The sequence below is a fragment of the Brachyistius frenatus genome, unplaced genomic scaffold, assembly GCF_029030835.1.
Source record: "Brachyistius frenatus isolate BFR_SWC_R1_liver_20210118 unplaced genomic scaffold, ASM2903083v1 Contig_305, whole genome shotgun sequence".
NCBI lineage: Eukaryota > Metazoa > Chordata > Actinopteri > Embiotocidae > Brachyistius > Brachyistius frenatus.
In genome coordinates this window covers 1-11,295 of record NW_027210904.1, presented here as the reverse complement: position 1 = coordinate 11,295, position 11,295 = coordinate 1, and the positions used below count along the sequence as shown (strand labels likewise).

At 40.3% G+C, this 11,295-nt stretch overlaps 1 protein-coding gene across 2 annotated transcripts; it reads left to right on the top strand.

Moving 5' to 3' along the window:
* Window positions 1-4,609: 4,609 nt before the first annotated feature.
* On the top strand, window positions 4,610-8,575 carry LOC138635362 (uncharacterized). 2 transcript variants are annotated; one of them, XM_069722785.1, is made up of 3 exons: window positions 4,610-4,879; window positions 5,226-5,569; window positions 6,991-8,575. In XM_069722785.1, the coding sequence occupies exons 2-3, from the start codon at window positions 5,389-5,391 to the stop codon at window positions 7,068-7,070; spliced, it is 261 nt and encodes an 86-aa protein (XP_069578886.1). In that variant the 5' UTR covers window positions 4,610-4,879; window positions 5,226-5,388; the 3' UTR covers window positions 7,071-8,575. The 2 variants fall into 2 exon arrangements, with proteins under 2 accessions (XP_069578886.1, XP_069578887.1); XM_069722786.1 differs by lacking the exon at window positions 4,610-4,879 and having other exon boundaries at window positions 4,979-5,569.
* The last annotated feature ends 2,720 nt before the right edge of the window (window positions 8,576-11,295 follow it).

Sequence of the window (11,295 nt, the reverse complement as noted above, 5' to 3'; positions counted from 1 at the left end):
CACCAGGAAGGTGAAATGAAAATATCATTAAATAAAAGATTGACTGTCATAATGACAAGGTGGGAGATAGTCATATTATAATTCCAAGGATGTTCTTTATTCTTTTTCTGACTGTGATGCACTTCATAATGTCAAATATTAAAAAAAATCAATACGGATCTGTTCTAGCTTTTGAATTTTTATTTGTATCATATTTTAATCAAATTTCTTCACAAAGGCGCCATTTGTCTAATTTTGAGAGAGTTAAAGTTACACTGATGTATTTTCTTATTTATTTGCAACATGTATTGTTGTTCTCTAATCATGGAAGTTTCAGGTGATCACTAAATATTTTCTTCCCTGCCCCTTGGACAGGTTTGACTGATCAAAAGAATGAGGAAATAATGAAAGCACAATACTCGCGCTCCGAACATATTTCATGTGTTTTCTCTACAATATCATTCCTGCAGCTGCAGCATTGCAAACACTATTTGGTTACAAGGTTGTCGCGTCAGCTCGAGGCAGATGGAGCCAGCAGGCTGAACTCTGAAGAATGGTAGGTAGGTAGGTAGGTATATACTTTATTAATCCCTGAGGGGAAATTTTTTAAATGATTCACGTCCCTGTTCTCGGTCAGGTCAAGTATAACTGACAATATGTAACTAGTCCTGACAGAATGATTGACTTACCTGTCTAAACGTTTAGTTATCCAAACCGTTGGAAAAACCGAGTGCTGCAAAAAGTGTTGGACTTTCACTATTTCTGTCCTCACAGGTGTGTTCTTCACCTGACTGCAGTGTTTTGGTGTAAATATGAAAGTGTCAGGCATGACGGGTCAACAAGGCCTTCTGTTCCCATCACAGTTAGCTCTGCTGACCTGCAGTAATCCAGTCAGAGATTAGTGGAAGTCTAGAATAATGTGCTGTCATCATTCATTTTTTTTTAGGTTAACTGTTGAGTAAGTTTTAGAAAAAAAAAAAAAACTGTGAAAAAAGTGAGCAGGATTGAAGTCCAAGTTCTCTTTTTAGGCCGATGCTGAAGCTTTTAGAAAATCACCATCAATAATGTATCAGAATCACAAGAACTGGATGGAAATTTGGAATTTCACCATTTAAAATGGCACCATAAGGGTTTCCCAAAGTTCATTGTCAGTGAAGCATTTCAACATAAACAATGTCTCCACTCTCATATCAGATTTCTCGTTGTTCTGGTAGAAGTGAGCAGAACATACATCAGGAAAGACCCAGTTCAGTGAATCCTGTCAGTACCAAACAAAACCTGTCTTTCATGAGGGCTGCAGCTGACACCAGCGATCGCACAGGAGATTAGCGGAGGTGACATTCGTAGTTTGTGGAAGATACATAGGTATCGCATCTTCTCGCAACGAGTTAAAAGAACTGCGACATAAAACTGTATATATCTGCAACTGCGGAGGCTGTTTCACAGACGCTGACAGAACCAATGTTGTCATTTATTTCACAACCGTTACACTAAATAAGGATTTGAAGCAACGTGTTGACATTTTGGGAAACACTCAATGTCACACCCAGAGGATTGATGTCACTTTCACTTCTGTGCTGTAGTTACATATGCAGCTGGAGCTAGCAGCTGTTGGCATTGCTGGAGGAATAAAGATTGGAAGCAAAGGAAACAGTTACCTTAAGAAAAAGAGGCTCATAAAATGCCCAATTTATAATTTTTACACTTTATCTTTTTTGCACTGTGCAGGTAATTAAACAAACTAGTGAGCCTTATAAGTTCTGTTGGCAGATTTAGTTACCTCTAAACAAAGCCAGACTTGCTGTGTTCCCTGTTTTGTGCTCAGCTAAGCTAACCACCTGCTGGCTATGGTATACCCTGCGTGCATACTGTGCTTGCAACTATATAATTGTGTTCTTGGTCCCTCTCTATCCTCGACCATCTTTGAAGGGGACAGATAAGAGACTATTGTCTGTGCATTGTAATGGAGGGATATGTTGTGTGTCACTGGCCTGTGTGTTTCCTTTCTATTTTGAGATACAAAACGAAACAAAAATTGGATCCCAAAAAACATGAAACAGATGTATTTCCCAGAATGTCAAACTTTTCCTGGAAAGGGGTAAACAAGCTGTTTTTGTAAGTGAAGCTCCACAGAAATCTGTGAAACATTACAAGATATCCAATAAAACAGACACTGAAATATATTCAATAAACAAAATGTCTTTATTTATAATGTTGCAAAATTCACAAACGTCTATATTATAGGGCTAATTTCATAACGTAAATTCATGTCATGCTGTGATTTTTTTTTTTTTTTTTTTTGGTGATTACTGTTCATTCTTCATCATGAGCTATTTACAAGCACCCTCACTCCTGACCTCTCCATATAATCCCACTGCTTTAAAATATGGTGATTGGTGGAACAGGAACCCGAGGCGTGCTGCAGCAGAATGGCCGGAATTTTGAACACTCTACAAAAAAATAAAAAATAAATAAATGGCAGCACGTTAAATATCTTTGCTGAATATTAACACAGAAGACAGAAAGTGTCTCTAGCGCACACCCACACATACAGTAATTGCATTTCACTCACTGTGTTGTGTTTTGCTGCAGAGGCATTGGATCAGATCCTTTTTCTCGTGGTTGATTGTGGGTAAGAGTGGGATGGGACACTTTCTTTTGCCACTGGGAATATCTGAAACGTGAAAAGAAGGTGGTCATGGAAATTTGCTCCTGAAAACTCCAGTCGTAACCCTCTTTGAGGCCCGTTTGTCTGCTTTACTTGTCAATACAGTATCGTTCACAACAGCAAGGAATTCATAAAAAAAAAAATTAAAAAAAAAAAAAAAGGCCCGAAATGTACAACGGATCCTTTTAAAAATAGGAGCAGTTTTTATTTTGTCACTATTTGTTTTTCAGGCAGAGATTATGAAAACCTGGTTTGTCACTCACGTGTGCATCTGCATTTGTGGATTTCCACTTTGGTCACAGGAAATCCGGCAGAAAAAGCTGTACACGATGGAAAAAGACCACAAACCATAAATCATATGTGAGGACCATTAATACATTACCCATCCACCCGGTACAACATTTCCTGTCAAATACAAACTCACTTACTAACCGTGGTGCTCCACAGAGCATATTTCAGCAGAGTCAGTTGTTTACTCTGATGTTGCTGGTGCATAAAACATCAAAACACACATCTGTGAAAACAAAAGTTACAAACATTTCTCTTCAGTGTACCTGTGCTGTCAGAGAAGTTGTCGACCAGAATGACGAACAGGAGAGTCAAACCTACGATCCTGGACATGGTGGCGGTGTTTTTCTCTGTTGGCTGCAAGGTGTTTGAATCATCCTGCAGGAGGGGGCAACTTTTATACACCTCATCCACGTGGGTCTGTAGATATTGGTCTTCCACGTCAGTCCAGGCATGTCCCATAGGGGACTTTCTTTTTCCTTTCTTTTCTAATCTCAACTGTGCATGGATTCATCCATAAAATGTGATGAACATGAAGATAGCACTCACTCACACACAAACATGCATAAAGGCTTTTCAATGGAAAATGTGGCCTGAGATATTACTGAAGCCACAACCCTTATATTCAGGTTTTTACTGGAATGAGACTCACTCTTCATCACATCTCCTCAATAGATGCAGTGGCTTCATGGTTTTGTTCAAAAGCAGTTGTAGAACTTCTCCAATGTAGACATATTTTAAATGATTTCAACTATTTTATTTGGTCATCTTTATGCAGCAGCCTCCACTGTGTGCGGCTGTGTGCAGTTGCAACTTCATACAACTACATTGTAGTGTTTTAAAACCAAATTCTAATTGATTTATAATTTTAGCTCAGCCAATTTTATTTACTTTACTCTTAGTAACTGCCGAATCCCCTGCTGTACAAACAGTCCTAAAAGGAAATCAGTTTCTTTTCTGTTTTACTTTTTTTTCAATGAATGACATATAAATATGCAAAAGAAAGGAGTTTTTTTTTCTTCTTCTTTTTTTTTTGGCTTCATCATTCCATTAGATGTAAATACACATTTCAACAGGAAATATTTTATATCTTCCGAGTATTTTCAGAAGTTAGCTGCACAACATGAGTTTGTTATCACTAACGGACTTGCAGGTTTGCTGTGCCTTTACGCACTTGTCCAGATTTAATTAACCTTGTTTAAAAAAAAAAGAAAAAAGATATGTGTTCATCACAAGTGGCTTCTGTGTGGCTTCACACAGAATGTGTGTCTGTGTGTGAGTCAAGAAATTGCAGAGGTAACTGAAGGGCATTAGGAAGTTGCTCAAACTAAAATAATTAGGAAAATCATGAAGGGATCATTGGCGTTGGTTCTGACTCAGGAACAGTGAGTCCACCTAACAGGATGCAGTGTTACTGAGTAGCCTTGTCAGTAAGTCATTAAATGTTGATGGTAAATGACATATTTTTTGTATTGTTCTTTGTCAGGCAGCTCTTTGTTCTTTATATGGACCTCAGGTTTCCAGTAAGTGAGCTGACATGAACTGCCTCTGACATAAAGCATTAGATGTGTTATCTGTGGGGGATTATTGAAGAGTGCCTCTCATTGGCTGGCGCCTGAGTCACTCTCTCATTACAGGAGGTGCGTAATTACGCACTGCGCCCTCAAAAACTTTGGCACACCTCCACTGCATAATCTGAAGTGTCAGCACTGTCCCTTATATCAACCGCACGGTGACGTCCACATGCCGCTATGAGTCCAGACACAATACGAGGAAATCCCCTAGGCCGAGAAAACGACGAGAGGTCCCTTTAAATCGACGCTTCCTCGGTGTGGTGCCAAGAGAGAGAGAGAGAGAGAGAGAGCGCGCTGATAAACAACAACACGGTTCTCAGAAGCCGCTTTTACCGGATCCAGCTCTTTACTGCGGCCTCGGAGAACAGGGGTGAGGTCTTTTTTTTTTTTTTTTTTTTTAATTCTGTTTAACCGTATTTCTACAGGATCGTAGAGAAAGCGGTCAGTAAATATTGTTTTTAGACGCGAACGGAAAAGCACTTTATTTTAGTGAGTAGCTCAAACGGAAGACTCGTTACTGTACTGCCGGTTTTTGTACTAGGCAGGAAGGCATTTGCTACACCTGATAGTAGTAATACAGCTGAAAACAGTAACAGCGCATCGCTTATGTCAGTATAAACAGATGGAGAAGTGTTTGGCGCGCACTTGCCAAAAAGCTGTGCGCTCCCTGACGCACGCGAGCTATTTTTGACAGACGTGTTTACTTTCATTGACAGGCAACGAGGACTTCCCCTCTGTTATTTCCAACGTTTTGTCGTCGGCTGTCCATACATTCATTGTTGAATGCCATTGCGGAAGTGAGAAGCCTTTTTCGACACGACACGAAACTTAGCCTGTGCGGACATCTAGCGGCCGGTCAGGAAAAGGCGCCTCCCAGCGATGTACGGAGCTTCAGGTATCCCCGAGCTCATCCCAACCAGCGGGCCGCCGCGGCAGCCCGGTCCGGCGGCGCAGTTCAACCCGGGACACCCCCAGGTCAACGGCCACGGCAGCGGGCCCAACCCTCAGAGACTCGGACAGCGAGCTCCCAAACTGGGCCAGATCGGTCGGTCCAAGAAAGGTGAGCGATGAGATCTTTTTTTTGTTTTTTTTGTTTGTTTTAAACAGCTGTTTGTGAGGACGGGTGCCCTCTTCCTCCTGTTTCCATATGAATATGCAAATAGTGTCAATGCAAACTGATAACACTACTTACACAGCTCATAATTACACAATGACATTACAAGCTGCAGCCACACCTCCACCACCATACACCTATAATATACACAAAAACATGACAGCATCAGACACATGATCTGTCCACTACATAAGTAACAGGTCTGCACTCTATATTCATTATTTACAATGACAGTGAAGGGCTCCTTTTCAAGACAATTCTTTGTGGTGCTGTTGAACTGTCCTGCAGTAGCCTATATGTCCATGTTCCCTAAACCCCCACACAAAATATTTATTCTAATACTCTTTATAATAACGCGTGATTTCATTGATCTCGAAGGTGCGTCTGCTCTCAAAAAGCAAGATGACAAAGCTTGATATCTACGTTTTGCAGAATGTGGTGGAGTTTTGATAGTTGCAGCACTAAATGAGGATAAACTCTACTGCAGCATCTGAAGCAGGGATGGTAGTTCAGAATAGAGAAATATTTAAAGAAATGGTTAGTCGATTTTGGAATACTACTCCCTTTAGCTTTTTTTTTTTTTTTTTGCCTACGGTTGGATAAATTGACACTATTCTTATGTCTTTTCATATAGCTTAGCTTAGCATGAAAACTGACAACAAGCGTACATTTCTGTGTAACGGCACCTAGTTCACTGTGCAAAACCGTATGGCTCTTTTGGTTCATCTGTAACAAAGGTAAAGTGCAAAAATCCCACATTGTGGTTTGAAGTAGGTCCATGTGGGACCACTTCTGGAGGCAGTGAGTCGTGTGTTCATCTTTACACCCAGACAAGGAATAGTTTAGCACATTTTCCCCTGTCAGACAACATTTAGGACTCCTGAAAGGATGGGGTTCCCCCCCGCCCCCGCCCCTTTGGACAAAGCCCAGCTAGCTGTTTCCATCTGTTTCCAGTCTTTATGTTAAGCTAAGCTAACCGGCTGCTGACAGTATCTTATCTAACTCCTTGCAATAAAGCAAATAAGTTTTTTTTTTTCCAGAATGTTGAACATATTGTAGGCAAGGCAAGGCAAGTTTATTTGTAGAGCACATTTCAACAACAAGGCAATTCAAAGTGCTTCACATAAAAACATAAGGCAAAAGAAAAGGACATTTAAAAACAATTAAGAACAGTGATTAAAACATTAAAAAAGAGTCATTAAAACATTAAACAAGCCAAAAATAGAATAAAAGCAACAAAAAAAAAAAATGTAAGAGAATTTACCCCTTTTAATTTCTGTATATCTACCATAATTTGGTTTGGTATGTATCAATGCATTCTTGGCTCAGAGCTACATACTCCTGACCTCTGACCCTTTCCTCTTCAGTGGAGCTAGAAGATGAAGACCTGGAGGACATCATGAACAACAATGGCCAGTGTCCTGTATCCCTGTCACCCATCTCCTAAACTTCACCAAGAAGTGCCAATGAAAATAAAAATCCCCCCGCCCCCGGGACGCCAAACTCCAAGTGTCCTACTGAAGCTTCTGATGGCTCATTTAAGGCTCTAAAACGGCTCATTTAATGCCAACTGAGGCCTCGGCCCTGACTGTACATAGTGTTTATTTAACTTACCTTTGGTCAGACTGTGAATGAATTGTATTGCATCGCTCTCTCTACTCTATACCTCGGTAGGTCGTAGACTTTGAGGACATGAGAAAGATTTGGAGAATACTTTTCAGAGCTTCTTAAGGGCTACATTTCTTAAAGTTGCACTGAGCAAATGGTTAGAAGACAAGCAGCCTCTGCCCTGCCTGTTTACTGGTGAGGGTCACTGATTGTCTCTGTGTGAGGAAGCACAAGCCTGTTAATGTGTATCACACAGGTGAAATGTTCAGCTTTGGTTGTGCAATGACTATCATTCTCTACTCTCAATGATCCATGTGGTGTACTATTATCCAGTGGATGAAAGCTCGCTATTTACAGGGAAAAATGACTACTGCTAATTATTTATTGTTTAAAAATGAGACACTTTGTTGTGTTGCTATGGCTTCTACATGTTTTTTACTTGTTTCTAAATGCATATCGCTTCAGTCATCTATACCTGAGATTTATTACGTTTCCAAATAGTGCACTTTGTGGGAATGCCTGTTATATGCAGTGACATGTTGCAGAATTCTATGCATGAAGTCTGTGAAAGCATCAAAACACGTAGCTGGTATCCTGTTATTTAAGGGCTATGTAGTTTTTTTCCAACCACCATTTTGCTCTTTAGCTCATGCGGAGTCAGTGCTCATCGTCGGCTCATTGCTCATAGGTGGCTCGGGCTGCAGACTCAGCGGTAAAATATCATAAACAAGGACCGATTTATGGAGTTTTTGTTCGTTTTCGACGGCAGGGTTTCCCAGTTGGCCACACGACTGTGAGAAAATGTGTACAGTTGAGATTATTTTCAATGGATTGCCAAATGACACTTAATGCTTCATCAGGTTGCTAATTATGATAGACTCTGATTGGCATGCTGAACTGTAACAATGAACAAAACTTATTTGTGTTATTATTTATTTATAAAGCACTAATCTGCTCTCAGAAGTACACTTGCGTGGCGTCATAGCTTCAGTAAGACTATTTAAAGTTATGTCAAACTTTATGACTACAGTATGAGATCATTAAAAAACAAGCAGCCTCCGATTAGCTGTCACTCCTGAGACAATCTCACAGTTTTTTGTTTTTTTTAAAGATTGCAGTGGATCTGGGGCTGAGACGTTTCTGTCTGTAAAAGCTGATGTCATGTTACTTTGTTGGCCGTGAAGTTGTGACTCACTCCTGTTTTTTTGCGTGATGGATCTCATGTATCTCACAGCTCACTCTCTGAGTCAACGATTGTTGTTTGAGTTGTGGTTACCTTTTGCATGGACATGGTCGAGTTTTCATGGTGCATCTCTAGAAATAAAGTATGATTCTTTGTTGAAACTCCGTCTCGTGCAATTTATATATTCTGACATCACTCTGCAGATTCAGTGATTTAGAACCGTTGTCGTTTCACACATCTACCACATAATACTAACAGTGTTTGTGGAGGGTACAAACAATATGTGCCTAAAAATGTCATAATATAGTATGTCATCCAAAAGGGCATGAAAATGTCACATTATAGCATGCGGTCAAAAGTAACATAAAAATGTCATACTGCAGCATGTCCTACAGAAGTGCATCAAAATGTCATCGTATAGTAAATTGTCCAAAAGTGCACACAAAAAAAGTCATACGATAGTATGTCATCCGAAATGAGAAAAAAAAAATCATACTATAGCATGTCGTCCAAAATATGGAGAAAAAAAAAAGTCATACTATATGTAACCCGGGTAATGTTCAGTAGTCCAATTTACAGACGTTCCCTAAACGTCTCACCAAGCCAGCTCGTGGTCTGAACGTCCTGGCGGACGCACGTGGCAGAGCCCTTAACTCTGAACCAGGCACTCACCTACCGGAGACCCCGCAGCTGAGACAGGTGCGGGAGGCAGACAAGATGTGGAGCAAAGTACGACATTTTGTTGAGATTCCCAAGAGATATCGAGCGAATTTAGCAGTATTGTAAGTGAGAGTTACATGCCGAGTCCTCACCGGGAACAACTCCGTCTTCCCAATTAAGTGGATCATCCAGGTGAGTTGCTACCTGAGGTTAGTTAGCCTGTTAACTTAAGTTTTGTGCCAGAGAATTGTGAGTAATTTACTTTGAGGAACATGGCCAACCAAAAACCAGTCAGGTCAACAACATTTTGTATGATGTGAATTAATTATGGTCCTTGTTACGAGCTGTTTTAGCCTCTCCACCGCGTAAAGCACGACGTTACCGCAGCTGACCTCGCCGAGTGAAGCAGGTAACGGTGTGCGTGTTGAATTTGTGTGAAAGTTACTGTGTATGTTGTAAAAGTATGTTGAATGCCGAGTGTATTGTTTGAAATTGAGGAAAAATTAGATAATTTAGTCGCTGATATGACGTAGATCAGGGGTGTCAAACATACGGCCCGCGGGCCGGATCCGGCCCGCCAGGGGATCCAGCTCGGCCCGCCGGATGACTTTGCTAAGTGTGAAAATTACAGAAAGACATAAATTGCATTTCTATGAGAAAATGGAGGTTTATGAGTACAAACGTTTTTTTTGTTTTTGTTTTTGTTTTTTTGTTTTGTTTTAATCAATCCAGTAATTGCTTCAAAAACAGCGTAAATGGGCTGATGTCTGAATTTTTGGTCTTTATGTTTCTAGTTTATTGTAGAAAGATCTTAAAATGGGGTTTATCATCCAAAAACCTTCACCAATGATTTAAACAAAGAGAAATATTGTCGTTATGTATGCGTTATTATGCTATGATTTTACTTGTCTGGCCCACTTGAGATCAAAGTGGGCTGTATGTGGCCCCTGAACTAAAATGAGTTTGACACCCCTGACGTAGATAGTAGGGCCAGGGTTAGCATCACAGCATCATCATCCCTTTAGTAAAAGATGATGTGCTACAACAGCGAGGATTACGTATATCATGTCGTCCAAAATGTGTTAAAAAGTCATACTATAGCATGATATATATATTTTTTAATTTTTTTATGACATTTAATAAGTATGACTTACGTTCAATTAATGGAAGCCAACACAGTGGTGCAGCTGTCAGCGTTGTCGTCTCCCAGTCTAAAGGTCCAGGGGAGTCCCGCCTTTGACTTTCTATGTGCAAAACTAATAACCTAAAAGTAAAGTTTGTCATCCATAATATTGATGAATAACTTGTGCATGTTGTCCATAATGTAAAACATTACATTCAAAGAAGAACACGCAATTCTGCACACTAAGTTCCAGGCCCCCTATCCAACCCAGAAGCTCCTGATTGTGAAATGACAAACCTTTTGCTCTCTTTATTGCATGCTTGCCTGACTTATATGACTTTTAAACATGTTATAGAAGTGGGATCAACGGTGCAGTGGTTGGCATTGTTGCCTTCCAGTCAGAAGGTTGCAGGTTCGACACCCGCCCTGGCAAAGATGATTTTAACATCTTCAATGAAAAGCCACGTCAAGGGCAAGAATTGAACCTGGAACCATCTGACTGGGAGTCAACAACACTAACCACTGCACCACCTTGCTGTCTTCATTAAAAAAGTTTAAAAGTCATATAAGTAATACAAGTCAGACAAACATGCAGTAAAGGGACCACAATTTTACAGTTACTAGCGTTGTCATCTCACAGTCAGGAAGTACTGGGTTCGATCAGGGGCTTGGGACTCTGTCTGTGGAGGATTGCATGTTCTTGCTTGGAGTGTGACTTTGTCACATTTACGACTACATGATGTTTGTTTTACATCATGGACTACATGCATGATAACATGCATAAGTTAGTCGTCCATGTTTTGGACGACATATTTTACTTTTACTTATTAACTATGCAGGAACATGCAAATTCCACATAGAAAGTCCCAGGCGGGGATCGAACCACGGACCTTTAGACTGTGAGACGACAGCGCTGACAACTGCACTATTGTGTTCCCAGACAAAATTTGAACGGAAGTCATACTTATAGCATGTCGTCCCAAATATGACCAAAAAGTCATACTATAGCATGTCGTCCGAAATATGACCAAAAAGTCATACTATAGCATGTCGTCCCAAATATGACCAAAAAGTCATACTATAGCATGTCGTCCCAAA